The sequence below is a fragment of the Suillus paluster genome (assembly GCF_016628075.1).
Source record: "Suillus paluster strain FC165 chromosome Unknown EDB91scaffold_54, whole genome shotgun sequence".
Taxonomy (NCBI): domain Eukaryota; kingdom Fungi; phylum Basidiomycota; class Agaricomycetes; order Boletales; family Suillaceae; genus Suillus; species Suillus paluster.
The window spans coordinates 1-18,343 of NW_024537614.1; the positions used below are offsets into that span (position 1 = coordinate 1).

General features: G+C 47.5%; 6 protein-coding genes across 6 annotated transcripts; 1 reads left to right on the plus strand and 5 right to left on the minus strand.

Annotated features, from left to right (window-relative positions):
- Window positions 1-6: 6 nt before the first annotated feature.
- Window positions 7-510, minus strand: EDB91DRAFT_1057610 (uncharacterized protein; the record flags this gene model as incomplete). The annotated part of the gene is made up of 2 exons (XM_041314092.1): window positions 7-87; window positions 145-510. Coding segments are annotated over 2 exons (447 nt in total), but the record flags the coding sequence as incomplete, so codon positions are not given.
- Window positions 511-1,768: 1,258 nt separating this feature from the next.
- On the minus strand, window positions 1,769-2,131 carry EDB91DRAFT_1057560 (uncharacterized protein; the record flags this gene model as incomplete). Its single annotated transcript, XM_041314086.1, has 1 exon — window positions 1,769-2,131. A coding segment is annotated over one exon (363 nt), but the record flags the coding sequence as incomplete, so codon positions are not given.
- A 234-nt stretch (window positions 2,132-2,365) lies between these two features.
- On the minus strand, window positions 2,366-2,920 carry EDB91DRAFT_1001485 (uncharacterized protein; the record flags this gene model as incomplete). The annotated part of the gene is made up of 1 exon (XM_041312242.1): window positions 2,366-2,920. A coding segment is annotated over one exon (555 nt), but the record flags the coding sequence as incomplete, so codon positions are not given.
- Window positions 2,921-7,138: 4,218 nt separating this feature from the next.
- On the minus strand, window positions 7,139-9,280 carry EDB91DRAFT_1251424 (uncharacterized protein; the record flags this gene model as incomplete). The annotated part of the gene is made up of 9 exons (XM_041323380.1): window positions 7,139-7,313; window positions 7,362-7,490; window positions 7,542-7,918; window positions 7,981-8,084; window positions 8,781-8,871; window positions 8,927-8,954; window positions 9,005-9,074; window positions 9,130-9,169; window positions 9,221-9,280. 9 exons carry the CDS (start codon window positions 9,278-9,280, stop codon window positions 7,139-7,141), a joined length of 1,074 nt encoding a protein of 357 aa, XP_041174208.1.
- Window positions 9,281-11,798: 2,518 nt separating this feature from the next.
- On the plus strand, window positions 11,799-15,042 carry EDB91DRAFT_1330100 (uncharacterized protein; the record flags this gene model as incomplete). Its single annotated transcript, XM_041325338.1, has 14 exons — window positions 11,799-11,999; window positions 12,061-12,432; window positions 12,483-12,670; window positions 12,730-12,895; window positions 12,947-13,095; window positions 13,148-13,556; window positions 13,610-13,775; window positions 13,837-13,975; window positions 14,024-14,057; window positions 14,089-14,514; window positions 14,554-14,625; window positions 14,666-14,690; window positions 14,740-14,953; window positions 14,985-15,042. 14 exons carry the CDS (start codon window positions 11,799-11,801, stop codon window positions 15,040-15,042), a joined length of 2,619 nt encoding a protein of 872 aa, XP_041174209.1.
- Window positions 15,043-15,826: 784 nt separating this feature from the next.
- On the minus strand, window positions 15,827-16,822 carry EDB91DRAFT_1226155 (uncharacterized protein; the record flags this gene model as incomplete). The annotated part of the gene is made up of 1 exon (XM_041320981.1): window positions 15,827-16,822. The coding sequence occupies exon 1, from the start codon at window positions 16,691-16,693 to the stop codon at window positions 15,827-15,829; it is 867 nt and encodes a 288-aa protein (XP_041174210.1). The 5' UTR covers window positions 16,694-16,822.
- Window positions 16,823-18,343: the final 1,521 nt, after the last annotated feature.

Sequence of the window (18,343 nt, forward strand, 5' to 3'; positions counted from 1 at the left end):
AAATCGCAAGGCGTGGTCAATTTCGGCCAACAACTGCAGACCCACTAACGACACCTCATCGAGCAGAATGAACTCGACATACTTCCACTCGTCTTGCAGTTGCGTTCTGTTGGCGACGCTGATCAACACAGAGTAATCTTCCACCGTGGCACCAATGTCGTGATTGCCCTTCCCTCTGTTTTTACTCTTAATCTTGATGCCAAGGCCCTTGTGTACTGTCATGCCATTGATGAGTGCTGCTGCAGATCCAGTTGGAGCAAGGAATCTGATAAGATGTGCACAGCCATAGTGTTCCATTACGCATTGAACAGCTTTGACCACATGTGTTTTCCCAGTGCCTCCTGGACCCGTCATAAGCATCCGCAACTGCTCCTCTTCTGGCAACCGCTTTTCAACATATTTGGCCACGAAAAATTCAGCAATGATACGGAATGCAACCCACTGCTTAGCATTCAGGCTGAACTCGCTGCCAACAGTGTCGATAACATCTTGTGCTGTCAAGAGTTTCATAGCATTGTCCTGACTGGTTGGGATGTCTGTCAGTTGGGGCACGGCATTAGGATCGCAGTGTAATTCAGGACCAACTTCGGAAGGGGGGGGGTAATGTGGTGGATTGTGCCTCCGGATTGAGGGCGTTGCCACAGGAATTGGCTATATCCTTCTCTTGCTTCTTCAACTCCACTTTCCATGTCTTGAGATGGCGTGGCAACTCCCCAATGAGATGAGAGAACTTGTCACCAGGGTCACAAGTTGTGCTGGACACTTTCGTTGGGGCCATTGGCGCTTTGGAACGGGATGTGAGCCACTGACATTGTTGCATGAGTAGAACAGTTTGACTGATCGCAAAATCTTCTTCAGCACAGCGTGAGGGCATGCGCGACATATCAATTTCAACATCATCATCCATGAGGCTAGCAAGTCCTAATGATGTAGATAAAGCCTTACTTTCTGCTGTCATGCTTGCTTGCTTGTGAAGTCAATCTGCATCTCTTTCGTCTTTGCATTCATGGATTGCTTCCCAGTTGTTCATCACTTGGTGACTGCAACCCAAGAAAGAGTACTTCTGAAAGGTGCTAATTGCTGATTCCATGCTGGATAGGAGCGGGACGATCACACTAAATGGTTTGAAATGTGCAAGGGCAAATAAAGCCCAAGCTGTGGCATCTGAACGACGAGGTATGGAACATCCAACCACTCGCGGAATAAATTCTCGATAGCCGTCTCCTCGTTGTTCATTTGTGTGTTCCTGAAGCTCATGGGTCTCATGGGCGGGATGTCCAGGTTTTAACGCATGTCTTCTATAGACCCCAAGACGTGTTTCATGTGTGTTCTTCACGTGGGCGCTGCTCTTGATGGTTTCTACACGAACACAACGACAAAAATCATAAAAGCTCATCTGGGCCAAAGTGTCTGAGCGGTACAGATAATGATGTATCTGGTTTGCTTCCACTAACTTTCCATCCTTGTCAGTCGCGATTCGGAGTTGGACTTGTTCGACTTCGTCATCATCATGGTCATCAGGTGTCATCGTGTCGCAGTGAATGTATTGTTCACGAACATAGGCAAGTAACAAGGATGACATCATCGGAACAGTCTGATGAGAGCAAGTACTGTCATCAAAACCTTGAATGTATCGCGCAGCCTGTTGAGCATGGACCTGTTGTTGCTGATTAAACTGCGACAAGCACTTGTGAAGGAGTGCTTTACCATGATCGACAACATTTCCTTGATGCGCAATCTGTTCGGGGATTTGGGCGACAGCACAAGATAATAGAGACAATACCTCATAAGTCTTCACATCCATCTTAGTGATGTAGTCAGAGATATAGAACATAGCAGGTTTCGCTCCTTTGCCAGATAAAATGCATTTGATATCGTGATTGTGACGGCAGAATACGAGGATGTAAGGATTGAAGTAGTTGACGTTTGCGTCACAACACATAAGCACCACAGAGTTTGTCTGATCATCAAAGTGAGATGCGTCAACAACTTCATGCGGAAACAAGAAACAACAGCGGCCTTGGTTGCTGTACTTGTGACACACCGAGCAACAGTGATGGCGTTGCAGAACCTCCCCACATTTTTTGACTTCAGACATGAATAACGCTTCCCACTTTTCAGTTGCATCCATTCCTTCAGGCTGTTTGGATGGAGGCATGGGAGGCCTTTGGATGCGAGGTTCAAAATGTTCATCGATGGAATCTTCAACATCAGGCAGGTGATGGTGAATTGCTGCCTCGAAGAAACGAAAAAATCAGTCTTGAAAGTCAGAGTCTGTCCAAAGACACATATGGAGTTCCGAGGGATTCATTCCTCCTTCCAACCATATCAGAAAGTGCCCGTGGAGAGCACCGCGTTCCGTAAACTCAGTGGTGCCATAGAATGCTCGAATATGCCCCAGAATACCACCATCCTTTATTGATTGCTCCTGTTCAAAGTCCCAGCCCAACAAGAAACGAAACAGGCACTTAAAAGAAAACTCGTAAAAGTCTGCAGCTGCCACAGGGTCTTGAGCTAACCGCAAAGCACGCACACGGCCAGCTGGCATACGTGGAAAGTGTTCGCTCAAGTCCACGGAATGGTCCCCATACATCACCTGAAAGATCGGACTGTGGGCAGCGCTGGGATTGAAGGTCAAAAAAACATGCGGTAAGCCAAAGTAGCCGTAGTAGTTGCGCATCTCGTTACGCACATATACCTTTGCAGCTTGTGACCCAGGAATGCGAGCGGACATGGTGTTGACCTGACATAGAAGCTTAAGGGTGTTCTGCTCATCTGTGGTAAGACCTGACAGCTTGCATTCTTGTTCGAGCTGTGCTGCCAAACGGTGGAGCACACTGGCGGACACAGTAGTCAGATTGTGTGCCACACTTTCAAAATTGGATTTTCGCACGACAAAAGAGGTCTGCAGATGAGCACGTCACCTCTGCAGCATATTCAAGAGAACAAACATAAATGTATCCAGGCCCCAGTGTCATTTTGATGCAAGAATTCATTGCAGTTGTAGGGATGCAGTGATGCATCAAGCGCTGCAGTGAATTTTCCGTTGCAGTGATGCATTAGTGACGCATCAGTAATGCACTCTGATGCATCAGTAATGCACTCTGATGCACTAGCATCAGCAATGCATCAAACCGAAAATCGGGAATCGTCCCATGGTCGTACATGAATCAACAATACCGCCAGGTACTGGTCCACATCCCGCCGCCAGCTGCTCGCCGTTATACACTGCGCGCGAATCCCTCTTGCAGCCCTACAGCTGCACAATGCCCCCGGGGTCATATGTGAATCAACAATACCGCCAGGTACAGGTCCACATCCCGCCACCACCTGGTCACCGCTATACACTGCGCACGAACCATCCCGCCACCAGCTGCTCGCCATTATATACTGCACGCAAATCTGTATTGCAGCCCTGCAGCTGCACAATGCCCCCAGGGTCGTGTATGAATCAACAATACCACCAGGTACAGGTCCACATCCCGCCACCACCTGGTCGCCTCTATACACTGCTCACGAATCATCCTGCCGCCGACTACTCGCCGCTATGCGGTGCACACGAATCCCTCTTACAGCCCTGCAGCTGTACACACCTGCCCGCTGTACTACCCTGCGCATATATCCCTCTTGCAGCCCCGCTTGCCACTACACCTTTGCCAATATACCCTTTCTCGACTTCACCTTCGTATGCGAGCCAGACATCTCTGTGTATGGTCGCTCTCAGGTGTGGATCCACACTCCTTGGAAACCTTTGGATGGGCTTGGGTGAGCTAGAGACACCCAGTGGCCCATATCCATATCAATTGCAAATTCAGAATCAAAATGAGCGTCGAGGCACTTTGAAGTTTCCCTGGTGCACTGACTGGATCCAACATATGTGATTTATGTACTAGTTTGCAGCCTCGAACTTCAGGGATCACTTGTAGTATGTTTGCCACGTATCTCATAGTTCGACATAGTATTCTACCTCCAGTGAATCTTGCAAGCACTCCATATACTTGGGGATTAAATGACAACACAACTATATCCATTGATCACCCACACAGAGACTATATGTACTACTTAGCGACAAATATTACTATGAACGAGAATGAAATGATTAAGTAGAGAAGCAAATTTTCGATCATGACATGAAGACATAGGCTCACACCTTCGTTCGCTTTTTCCTGTGTCCATTAGCATTGAGCAAGTGAGGAAGATATCGAAGACGTACTTTGCAGAAATCACACCCTCCACGGTTGAGTTAGCGGGACGCTTCGTTGCCCTAGCATCCTCTGAAACAGATTGAGTTTCCTTACCAATGCTAACAAATGTCAGACCATCTGACCCAATGGCGTCGGCAATATCATTCCGCTTGGATTTGATTGGAATTCGTTTTGAGGCACGTTGAGCTACAGGATTGCCTTCATCCACAGCGGTGTGCGATGTCTCCGTTAATTTGGCGACAGGTCTTGCTTTGGGTTTGGGTTTGGGTTTGGCAGTGTTCATGGGTGCGATGATGGGGGTGGACTCCATGGCGGGATTGTGTTTGACTTTGGTAGCGGGCTTTGACTTGAATTTGCGCTTTGACTTAGCAAGACCAGCACCAGCGTGAGTGTCAGCAAGATCCTGTATGCCCTCGGTCGGAGAAGGAGGATTTGCTGCTGGAAGAATGGGCAGCTGTTGAGTGAACTGAGGAAGGGTGTCATCCTGCTCAGTTGGCGAAGGAGGATTTGCCGCTGGAAGAATGGGCAACTGTTGAGTGAACTGAGGAAGGGCGTCATCCTGCTCAGTCGTGGCAGTGCTGCGCTCGGCAGATATTGGAGAGCTCAAGAAGGAGGACAGGCTACGCATCTCCCACCCCTGTGAATCAGAATTGGCACCATTCCACGTGTGCGTGTCATATTGTGTGTCAAATGAGGGCGCTGATGAGCTGAATGCGGGGGAAAATAAGTTCTGCGTGGTGTTGTCACTACCAAAATAACCCAGTGCCATAAGATCAGCATGGGAAAAAGACAACCCAAGCGCCTCGACGGTACCAGGCACACTGGATTGCAGCGTGCTAAACGAATTGGGAGGCACGGTGGCAATGTTGTCCCATGCATGTTCGAGCGATGCATCAGGCTGGGCCTGTTTGAATGATGCATCAGGCTGGGCCTGTTTGAACGGTGCATCAGGCTGGGCCTGTACGAATGATGCATCACATTGTGCCTGTGTCTGCAAAGTGTTAGATTAAATAGGGAGAATAATGAAAAGTACTTACCTCAGAGTAGAGTGCGGATTGATTAAGTTCACCGAGTGGTGATGCATCACTGATTCCGGTCGAGGAACTTGCGAAGCCTGTTATTGATGCATCAGTTTGCATCAGGTGGCTGCGAAATGATATAAAGACCTACCTAGATTATCCCAGTCGATGGAATCACCACGTTGTCCTTCGTCGTTCTCTTCACCATCCTCGGATTCTTTGCCACTGTTGCATCCTTCGAGCTCCTCAGTCTGATCGCCGTCTTCGACATCTGGCAGCAGCGGGTTACGCTTGTTCGGAGCTGATGGTTGAGTCTTATGGTGAGCCTATAGTGACTTGGACAACAAGGATTAGCTTACGGAATATCAACTCAGCGTATTCCTGGTACAGTGGCTCAAAAAACTGTCCGCATGTTTGTGCTATTTTCACCATTTACATTATTGTATATGAATGGACAGGTAAACCAAGGATATGCCAGTGGGGTACTCTGTAGTACTCCTTTGGGGCATGAATGTGAGCCCTTGCCCGTGGGAATCCATGGTAATGTGGTGGCACTATAGGCCTTACAAAATGATGACTCATGCGGACAGTTTTTTGACCCTAGATTAAAATTATATAAATCATTAGTTATGACACCATAAAGTCATGCCACTATCAAATAAATTATAAAGTGGTGTCATTATGACATTATTAAAATTATCTCTAAGTATATAATGAAGTGTGTCCCACATATCACAGTCATAATCACCATGAAAACCATCTCCTCTGCTCAAAGGGATAATATCCTTTCTCTGTCTACTGCTGGCCTCTCTACTCGTCAAATAGCCTCTAGAACTGGTGTATGCAAGTCTACTGTAGCTAAGCTCATCAAAGAATGTCACCCAGACAAGGAAAACTCCAGTGGAGGTCGTCCATCCAAACTCACCTCTACTGATAGGAGGGTCATTATCCAACATATTACCACAGGAAAGGCTGATAATGCTGTCCAAGTCACTCATCATATCAATTCCATCATCCCTACTCCAGTTTCTTCACAAACAGTGAGGAATGTCCTTAAGGAAGCCAATCTTAGGGCTGTAACAAAGAAGAAAAAGCCTCTTCTTTCCATCACTCATAGGAAGAGAAGACTAGCCTTTGCCCTAGCCCATCAAAACTGGACTGTAGAGGACTGGAAGCGGGTCATATGGTCAGATGAGACCAAAATCAATAAAATTGGGTCAGATGGGAAGGTATATGTGTGGAAAAAGAAGGGGGGCCCTCTTACAGATAGAGAGATCAATGGAACTCTCAAGTTTGGAGGAGGTTCTCTAATGGTATGGGGATGTATGGGGTGGAATGGTGTGGGAATGCTTGCAGAAGTTGAGGGGAGGATGGATGCTGAGCAGTATGTGGACATCCTCAACCACCACTTGCTGCCTAGCATGGCAGAATCAGGAATTGATGAAGAAGACATTATTTTCCAACAGGATAATGATCCCAAGCATACATCCAGAAGAGCCAGAGAATGGTTTGAAGAGCACAATATTCACCTCCTTGACTGGCCAGCACAATCCCCTGATGTTAATGTCATTGAACATCTCTGGGGAGTACTCAAGAAGAAGCTTTTAGCCTATGAACACCCTCCTAAAGGAGTATGGGAGTTATGGGAGAGAGTCACAGTGGAGTGGGGAAAGATTACAGCAGAGGATTGTCAGAAGTTGATTGAAAGTATGCCTAGAAGGATAGAGGCAGTAATTAAGGCCAAGGGAGGTCACACAAAATACTAGAACACCTAATTATCTGTGTAAAATACTTGGATCAAAAAACTGTCCACATGAGTCATCATTTTGTAAGGCCTATAGCGCCACCGCATTACCATGGATTTCCACGGGCAAGGGCTCACATTCATGCCCCAAAGGAGTACTACAGAGTACCTCACTGGCATATCCTTGGTTTACCTGTCCATTCATATACAATAATGTAAATGGTGAAAATAGCACAAACATGTGGACAGTTTTTTGAGCCACTGTATGCGGCAAGGAAAGTGTTGTCCTTGTCAGGGCATAACTGAGAAAAGTCGTTCCCAGCAGGAGTTTCTGATGGATGGCACCTTAGTAAGGTGAGCTTGGTAGTCAGATTTACAGTTTGGTGCACTTACGATAAAGTTACGATATTCCAATTCTGCCTCGGGTCCGGTCCAGCGCACATGAAGGAGACTATAAATCGAGTCTTTTTCTTGATGAGGCATGCAAAGCACTGGCATATGATTGGTAAATCGTCGATACCTCTATAGGCCGTGTAAGTAACATCATAATCATAATCATTAACTAGTACTTACTTCACAATGGCATCAGTGTCGGTTTCGTCGTCATCGTCGTCATCGTCAGCTTTATCGTGTAGCATGTCCTTCTTTACCTTTTTCTGCTTATTGTACTTCTCTCTCACCTCCTTCTTCACCTGGTCTGACTCATCTTCCAGGAGCTCTTTGCAAAACTTTCGGCCCAATGCCATGCGGCGACCAGCTGTAGCTACATTACCTGCCTCTTGTTCAGCCGCTACTAGAGGTTTGATCCGTTCATCGTAGACCATATCCATGTAGATTTCTTCGACAGATTTTGCGCGCGACTTCGGCAGCAGTGCGCTTTCAAATACGGAGATTTCCTTCTTGAGGCCACGATTTTTCTTGGACGCGTTTGTCCGCCAACGGAACCAGGTCTGCAATCACTACCAGGGTTTTGGTTAGCAGTCAAAAGTTGTCAAAACATTTGACAACTCACTACTTTACGCGTTTTTTCGGCAGCAAGTTCTTCAGCTTGTTGCTCTTCTGTTAGTGGTATTTCGATGGGGATATCAGGGGAAGAGGGCGGCTCGCTCAGGCCAACTTTTAAACCAATAAAGATGAGTCTTGGCCCAGAAGTGCGCGTAGTCCTTGTCCTCGCCAGTGTAGTGCAATATACTCCGGCAACTGTTCATGGAGCCATTTGTATTGTTCCTTAGTAGTCCACTGAGCTGCTGGCATCTGTCATAGGATTTTAAGTCATATACCATGTTAAGAGTGTCGCTATCATACCTTTGTTTTTCTTTGTGCAATGATAGACAAGTGTGTCCCTCTACCAATGTCTATGCCCGTCCTTATATCATTCCACTGGCATCTGATCAGGGCTCGTTGAAAATCAATATCGGCGAATGAAAAAGGAGGCTAATTTAGCTGGCAATGACTTACTACAGGATCCGATTGCAGGACAGTCAAAACAAAGACGGTGGTACCGGTACCAGTCTGTTCTGGCGCCAGTCGGTGTCTCTGGGTGGATCAGGTAATGAGGGTACCGAACTGAGTTTAGCTAGCAAAGACTTACTACTGGGTCCGATCACAGGAAAATCAAAATGCAAATGGTGGTGTCGGTGCCAGTTTGTGTGTCTAGGGCCAGTCTGTGTGTCTGGTGGATCGGGCAATCGTTCATTACAAACTGAATCAAAGTGAAGTGCGATAAGGAGCGAGTTGAGCGAGTTGATGAACATTGATCTGGTTTGATCAAGGTGAGCTCGGATGATGACATGCATGAAAGAGTGACTTCACCTGTGCGCGACATGTTGATCAGGGCATACGCTGAAAGGAAATGCATTCTGACTGGCTCTAAGCGAAGTGAAATAAGGAGCACGACACCGACCTTGTTCGATAAAAGTGAGCTCAGATGGATAGTGTGCACAGAAGAGTGGCTTTACCTTTACCTTTTGTTGACTGGGGCGTACACTGAAAGGAAATGGTCATCCAAAGAAGGAATGCGGAACGATGGTACTTACTGCCAACCAATACCAGAAAAGAGTGTTAAATCCCGCAGGTGATCTTGGTTGCGGGTGAGCTTATAGTACACTTACATAGAGCATCACAAATAAGTACAGAATCTTGCATCGGGCAAGAGACTCACTTGGATATTGAACATCGGAATTCAGCGTTTGCATGAGCCACTACTTTGCGACAAGTACATTTGTCATATTGGCCAGCTACTAGAGACTCACCTGGACGACATCAGAAGTTGGCAGATGCTGGTACCAATCCAACACAGTGTGCAAAATCATGAGTGAGGCAGCAGTAGTTATAGAGTTATTGAGTGATCAGTATAGTAGTTCCAACATGTGCACGGTTGAAGTGATTGAAGTGATTGACTTGGAGCCTAAAGCGGCAGTGCAATTGCCGAGTTACAAGTTCAACATATGAGCTAAGACTCAGCTTGTGCTTTACTCAAATCTAGCTATTACCCAGACCACCGCGCAAGTTAGAACCCCCGCAGACATACTCTGAGTATCTATCAAGCATTGAGTTGTAAATCCCCCAAAGTTAACGTTGTGGCTAGTGGTGTTATTACAACTTAGTAAGTTACTCCATGCATTGCATCTGATGCCAACTGGAACATCTTTGCTTTCAGCCCAAACGACCAAGACTGGAACATGGGCACCCAAGACACCTGGTCCGGCAGTCAGTTTCTTGGCTCTGCTGACTCCCAGAAATCAAAATATGTAACTGGTTTAGTTGGTACGTTTAAATTCCAGCCGCCATTTTTGGCCTCTAATCTGAACCTCGGTACTGTATCCGCCAATAGATCAAGCTGTAAAATCAATATACGAAATATGGAATCCTCAGGACATCCCTTTCGTTTTTTGACATCATCTCATCCGGCTGTGGCTACCCCTCCACCAACTCCATTCTTGCATCTCTTCCCAGCATTTCACTCCACAGGCGTAATACTCAACTTTCCTCTCCCATATCTCCAATGATACAGCCACCTCCCATGCCCGCCCCATACATCAATCTATGCGATCAACACAATCCTCAGGACGTCCCTTTCGTTTTTCTGACATCATCTCATCCGGCTGTGGCTGCCCCTCCACCAACTCCATTCTTGCATCTCTTCCCAGCATTTCACTCCACCGGCGTAATACTCAACTTTCCTCTCCCATATCTCCAATGATACAGCCATCTCCCATGCCCGCCCCATACATCAATCTATGTGATCAACAGACATTTTTGTTATTCACTGTGCGTACTGTAATCTTATCACTAAGACTACTCCTGACATCATTGTCTCGCATTAACCATAATGATGCATCGGTGATGCATCTGGTGACCCGCATCTGCGATCTCCGCACTGGAAATCAAATTTCTCAATGAGTGCATCATATCACTGTTTTAAGTCTAATCAAGTTTACTAGACGCTGCTACGTTATTCAGGGTGAGTGGTCCGCCATATCATTAATGGCGGTTCATAAGGCTAACTCAAAAATCACTGCAAATACCAGTCTCCCTTGCATTGACCACCACTAATATGACATTGATGTCAATGCTCGTGACCCAGGGTGAGTAGTTCACTTTATGAATGGAAGGTGCTTCCCAGGCTAATCCAAAAAATACAGCGCATTTGAGTCCCACTCCCAGGATACCTCTCAATGAATGATCCGCTGATCCTCTTTGGATCAGTATTACTATGACACCCTACATGACCGAACAAGAGGAGTCCGTGACTGTGCACGAGGGCAGTATAGAGTTTGAGGAGGCCATGAATGCTATGGCGGACGAGTGCTTTTTATATTTATATGAAGGAATTTTCTATAACATGCCTGCCCAGCGCAATCTAAAACCCCCTTTTTATTGTGTTACTCGGGGCTGCTACATCGGTGTTTTTCCGGCATATCTCTGGTGAGTTTTCACGTTCTCATTAATATTTTTTATACTTAACACCTACCATAGGAATAGTGTAAAAATTGAACTCTGGACACCAGGCAATTATGTTGCTACCGTCTTTGTGGTTCAGTCACTTGTTCTGGGAGAACAGGAGGTTCATCGTGCCATCAGACGTAGGCTCACAGCGAGCAGGTGACACACTAGTAGGTTTGATACTATACTTCGTTTGGTAGCATTTGCTGACATCTCGTTAGGATTAGAGTTATGGTTATGCGGGTGTTGCTCAGTCTACAGTTGGGACTAGTTAGTTATGGGATGATGTCGTACTACGAGAATGCCAAGTACTAGTCATTTTGAGAACAATGCATTGACATGTTCGGGCAATAACCCTAACCCTAAATGTGCAACACTACGGTTTGGTCAATTGTGCTGTCGTGTTGGTAATCAACTGTTGCAATATTCAACGACGAATGTCTACAGATCCTCCTTGTGCCGGGGAATCTTCAATTCAGACTATTGTATGCACTCCGGCAACATCCGCAGCACTGAAGAAGTTACAGAAACTGAAAGAAGAAACCCAAGCTCAATTTTTCACTGCTCAGCCACCTTGGTGCCGCCTTCTTGCCAGCATACCCAATATGATGTTCATAAAGATGGGACCATTGGCTATACACTGAAGCATCTTCGACCTCCCAAGAACGCTAAAGCAACCATCAAGAATCTAACTCATACTGCACCGACTCTGCACGATGTGCCGTTTTCAATTCCTGAGCCATTCGATGATCTCCCGCCCGAAGTATCATTGGACTTTTTAGGTGAGGAAAGCAGAAACCGAGGAGCGGGTGTATGTACACTACATTATTCTTTGACTTTTTCCTTACCGTGCTTACCGTGATTATTTAGGATAATCCTTTGCTGATGTGGTTGAAGCACCGAGGAATATTCCTTTGTGAATTCATCCATCTCGAAGGGAGATGTGGCCAAGCCGGTGCTCAGTCTTGCTTGGAATGTAATCGTCCCAGCCCGGAGTACCGGTGTGAAGACTGCTTAGGGTCAGAGCTTTATTGCACAACTTGCATCTTGTCGGCCCATGTGCGCCACCCACTTCACCGATTGCAGGTACATTTTCATATTTGATTGGGAGAGTTGGACATGAAACTAATATAAGATATCGATGCAGAGGTGGAACGGTCAATACTTCGAGCAAACCTCACTGAAAACCCTGGGCCTTTGCATCCAGCTTGGCCACACCACTGGCCAGAAATGTCTTAATCCTCAGCATGCATTTAACAACAATTTTGTCGTTGTCGACACCCGCGGTATCCATGAAGTGGCCCTTGACTTCTGCAATTGTGCAACAGCCAAAAGCCACGTGCAGCAGCTGCTTAGAATATCCTGGTTTCCTTCGACAACATCAGATCCAAAAACGGCCGCAACGTTCTCTGTTCTTGAGCAATCCCACTTACTCTCTTTCGAGTCAAAAATATCTACATATGAGTTTTATCACGCGCTCAGGCGGATGTCCGATAACACTGGCCTACTTCCTGTCAAGGTAAATTCATATTTTCAAGTATCTTTGCAGTTACTCCAGCTGCCCTACAGGATCGATACGAGTCGTTTTTGCGAATGATACGCGAGTGGCGCCACTTGAAGATGCTTAAGCGTTCAGGGCGAGGTCACGAGGCTAGTGGTATAGATGGGACAGCTGAGGGTGAATGTGCCATATTGTGCCCAGCGTGCCCACACCCAGGGAAGAACCTTCCAGCGGATTGGAAAGATGCCCCTCGACAGTGAGTTTAGAGTGAGCTTCAGTCCAGAGTAGAATGATTGCTGATATGGGTACTGTTAGGTGGTTATACGGATTATTCCTCGCGATTGATGCGAATTTCCGGTTAAAACGCAAGGCTGTCTCAAATGACAATGTTGACCCAAACCTGAGTTGTGGCTGGGGTTATTTCATGGAGGAAGATGCTTATAAAGGCTTCTTGCATGACAGTGCGGACAGCATCCAAGAGGTTAGTTAGTTTTATTTATTCTATTTGTATACTCACATCTATCTTTTGCAGAAATCAACGTGTTCAAGTCACGCCGCTGTAAACATGGCTGATACGAAATCTAACCGCGGACTCGCCGTTACTGGTTTAGGTACAATTGATTGTGCTCGCCACAACATGAAAAGGCCTAATGCAGTGGGGGATCTCCAAAAGGGTGAAAGGTAAGTCGTCATTTGCATTTCACACAGTTGACAATCTAATGCGGGCACATAGATATATTAATATGGACTATCTATTCTTCTCGACACTTCGCCATACTGTACTCGACACTCTCAACGTATCCTATGATATCGCGTGCCAGTGGCACAAAAGATTATGGCACTGTATGAGTGCCTTTCCGTTTTCAATGCACCTCTCGCATACCGTCAAGACCGTCTCATTTTTTGTGCCCAAGTTCCACCTACCCGCTCATATCGAGCAGTGCCAAACCTCCTTCTCGTTCAATTTCAAGAGCGGGGTAGGAAGGACCAACGGAGAAGCGCCAGAACGTGGCTGGGCTAATATTAACCCTGTTGCTTCAAGCACGAAAGAAATGGGTCCTGGTGCACAGCGAGACACCCTTGACGACTACTTCGGAGACTCGAACTGGAAAAAACTTGTTGGACTTGGTGCGTCTATTTTTGTCAAAATAATACATTAACTTACATTTTATCAGGTAGTACTATGCTTCACAAGATGAAGGATGCATTGCCGGAGCGAGAGAACCATTGTGAAGCATTCGAGGACCTTGATGATGGCTTGCGAGGCGAATACGGTGCCACCCTCGAACAGTGGAGAGAACAGGTGGAGGCTTGGGAGCGTGACACTGCACAGCCCAATCCTTTCGAACGAAAGGCAGAAAGTAAGTATGAGTTTGTGATGGTAATACTTATGTGCTCATCTTAATCCTCCGTATATCACAGGTATCACTATGGCTTCTGTACGACTGGAGCTGGTTAGGGAGGACCAGATTGACCTTCAAACAGGGACTTACCTTGCCCTACACGAGGATTGCACTCCCAGTGTATTAATCAGCACTGGCTTAGAACTCGAGGAACAACAGTGAGTGTCCCAATCGTTGCTTATCGGACCTCGTTCTTACTTTGATAGACGGCGAATGAAAGCAGACAGAGCTGGCCTCGGAGTCCACGCGACAGGACAATCAAGAAGGAAAGATGCTTCAGCGAAGCAACACTCTCCAACGGAGGATTGATGCCTGGGGGAAAATGCAGGAACTATACATGCCATTTCTCGCTGCACTACGTGCGAGCGAGGCCTCAGTATCTAACAATGTGGCCGCTGCACCAGAAGCCATCAAGTTGTGGCTGCCGTCCCATATTAGCAGGACCTCTCCTTGTGACACCCATCTCCAAGCCATTGAATGGAAGCTGCGGTATGGGCAAGCTCACGACGCCCTCCATTCTCTACGTTCGAACTTACGTGCTCTGACTGCGATCCTCAAGTATAAGGATCGGCACCTTCGTGGGCAAGGAGCGAACACGCGGGCATGGAATACATTGAAAGCCGTTGAAGCAAGGATCGAGGCCGCTGCCAGCACTTACGAGCATGCACATAAATCCCTCGTTGTTCTTGCACCACGAGTGAATCAGACCCAGTCCGGGTGGCACTCGTCACTGCAGCCACTAGACCGAGCTGACATCCGCTCGATGACAGACATACTATGGGGAGAAATCGGAGGGAACGAGAAAGCTGTCATGGATTTAGAGTATGTGGGGAGCGGCTCCCAACGAGATGGACAATGACAATACCTTGGAAGGTAGGCGGCTCTTCATTTTTGCTTCCTAGCCAGGCTCACAGTAGATCAGACATGCGAATAGAGTGGTGCAAAGCCCGGGCACGGGCGATGCGCTGGGCAGGAGAGGTGGAATTGTTGAAGGAGGAGATGCGAAGGATTCTGCAGTTTTTTGAGTGGGATGCGCAGTGCTGGGACGAGCGGGGCCTGGGAAATGCACTACAACTTGACGATGCAGATCAACACGAGGGACAGATGGCATATGCCAAACGTCAAGCCAGTTTTACGTCGAATGCTTGCCGAGTCTTTCAAGACCAGCTGGGCTGACACCCTGGCTCTGGTGGACACATTCGAAGACATGGACTTAAGCACATAAACCTTAGTTAGAATTTCGGTCACTCAATACATGTTAGCGAGAGTTGGTATCAAAATTGCATTGTTTGAACAACAAGTTATGGTGCAAAACAGCAACAGCAGGCACAAAAAAGAGCAAAGGCTCGAAATGGCAACAGCAGGTGCAAGACAATGGGCGCACAAAAGCGGGAGGAGGGCGGCATGTGGGCGCACAAAAGCAGGAGGGATGCGAGGAGGGCGGCATGCGAGAAGGCACCGAGGGCGGGTGGGATGCATGATGCATCACAGTGCATCAACCTGGAGGACTGATGCATTAGCAGACGGAGAAGGTGAGGGGATGCATCAGAACTTAACCTGGAGGACTAATGCATTAGCAGATGGAGGGGAGGATGCATCAGAAATCAACCTGGAGGACTGATGCATCAGAAAGTGGAGGGGATGCATCAGAAAGCGGAGGTGGGAGGGTGGTGGTACAATTGCACCAATGATGCATCACTGGAGTGCTACAGTTGCACTGTTTGATGCATCAATATGACATGAACCTGTCATGTATCATGATATCGAAAACACCAATCTGAGAGATTGAGGAAATACTTGGCCTGCCGGTCGAATGCCAAAGGTGTCATACGTTGATCATCTTCAAAGCCACCAATTCCATACAGAAACAGGGTGGGATACATCCCAGGAAACAGCGGAGTGTTATTGTATTCAGGAATAGCTGAATCAGTACGATGCAGAACGAGATCAGGTAAACCAGTCGAGTGACCACCGGGGAGGAGGTTACGAAGTGCCGAAGCTGTAAAGGCTCATCCACTCAGTTTGTCACATTCTGGATCGGAAACGCCCATCTTCTCTACCAAAACAGGTGCACTCTCGAGGTTGGCAGTGATGTCAGCGGGATCAGTGTCGTGCATGAGAGAAGCAGGATGGCCACTGAAACCAGATGTCTCGCTTGCGAACACAGCTTGTGGATTCAATTTGTGATCTACAACAACATGGTTATCCAGCCCGGGGAGAGTGCCGTCAGATGGATAAAGATCCATGATGGTCTCATCTAATGGTATGTCAGCATATAGGTGATTGTGTGCCTTGAGCCACTGCAGAAATGTCCAGATTTTGTGTTTTCGCACGCGGAACAGGGTACCCATTCGTTTGGGGTCAAAAGCTTCAGGTCCGATGAAAACGACACTCAGGAAACCATTGATGTCTGCGGGAGCTCGTGGGAGAACCGAGGCAGTGGACATAATGTTCATGTCATGTGCACAGGTGTTTCCATGAAAAACCTTCGGTTGGGTTGGATCAGAAGACTGGAAAAGTCGTGTGACGTGCGCTGTGATCGAGTAAATCGCGCACACCTTTTCTTCAATCCAGGTCAGGTCACTGAATTGGGAAGGAAGGGAGCCTCGATACAGGCGATTGGCCAGTGCAAGGGCAGGAAGTTTGTTGTGGGTCAAGGCGGAGTGGCAAGGAGAGCACATCATAAGCGATGCATCTCCAGAAACACGAGAAACGAGTCCCAATTTGTCTAACTGGAGACCTTTGAGGACGTCGTGGCCATAGGTGAAGCAGGTTGAGAGCGACTGCACGATGCAATTCTTGATAATGTAAGGATCAGAAACACGTAGCAGGTCGAGATGAAGAGACGTCAAATCACTGGAAAGGGGAATCTCCATAGCCTTTCTGTCATACTGCGAGCAAACAGCGCAAACAGCAGGGTCCTCCCATGCAGAACCTTTGACGTATTCGTTCAGCCGCTCTAATATCACTTCTTGAGACACAGGAACAGGCCACTCTTCTTCTCGAGACACTCGGTGCACTCGTGCAGCAGCAATGACAGACTGTTTGTTTTCCGCCCGAAGTACTTTACGTTGAGCAGGTGGAGATGCAATTTCCAAGGAGACGCTGAATGATCAGAGAACCAAATTCATGGTCTAGTGTCGCGCTGAACACTTGATCGCGGGTAAGGTTGGATGAGCTCGGGAAGGGAAAATATATCAGATAAATGTCGCACAGCACCGCCGGAGGGCACGCATGGAGGTAGATTGCCCGCCGACGTATGCAATCCGCCAGAGCATTGCACGACTTCCGATGTGAACGCGAGTGGTACATGTGGTGGAAATCAGCTGGCAAGTGACGAATACATGCGTGGATATCTGGACGAGGGAGACGCTCGAGTCATTTGGTGAGCTCTTCCACTGGAATGGACAGCCAAGTGGAATCGATATTAAGGCAAGGTGGCTCACCTGCCCGCGACATTAGGAGGTGACCTGTACGCAAAGCTGTGGCGACTTCTACACCATAAGTGGATTGAATGGCGGCGGCGAGAAGCGTTGCTCTGCTTTGCAAAGAAGTTGATGGAAGAGCTCCAGCAACGCGCCGACGGAGTTCCTCATCAGCTATAGCGCGAAGTTCAGTCCGAGTACGCGCAAAGTGGCAAATGAGAAACTGTATGCACGAAGCTTTGATGCGGGCGTCAGATCGTTGACACCCAAGAAGTTGGGCGGCAGTTTGCAGAACATTAGCCGGCAACGCACGGAGATTAGCTTCATGACACGCTTCGGAGTGACAGAACCATGCAGGTTCAGCATCGAACGCAGCTATAAAAGAAGTCTCCAGATCTGAAATGGTTTGCCGTGAACAAACCTTCAAGCGCGTGAAGACTGCACAGTGAGTGTATGTTGAAGACTCAAACACAGAGAGGGAAAAGGTAACAGCAAGATGTCCCACTTGAACCACTATATGAGGTGCCACAAATCGGACTGAGATGGCATCAACAGTAGGCAAGCACTTGAAACAACGCTGTATGTGATCTGTAAGTGTGGTCTGCAACCAGCGACAGAAACTGGCCGAGGTGTCATAGATAGCAGAATGATACACAGGGTAGTACAACGGATCATAAAAACGAGGGTATGAGGGTATTTCATGGTCGACATCATGCGGCGGACAATCAGCAACGGCTAGGACGCGCGCCCGCGTGCAGGGACTCTTGCACATAAACGGTGACATCTCGTGGACAACCAGGTGGCAGCTGTGCGGAAAAAATCAGCGAAAATGTAGCAATTAAACCACCGAAACTCACCACAGAGGAGAACAACAGCAGGAAGCCAAAATCTCAGTGAAATGCAGACAATCAGCGCAGAGTGGGGTGACTCAAGGGTACCACGTCGGAGGAGAGGTTTACGAGCGCGGAGGCTTCAATCGCAAGACGAAAGCATGAAAAAAGCAGAACTGGCGGTATTTCAAGCGCGATTGCTGACATTTACCTGGCAACAGCTTGGCAGGACAAGGGAAGTGAGACATGATGAAATTACGCGAGCCTGTGA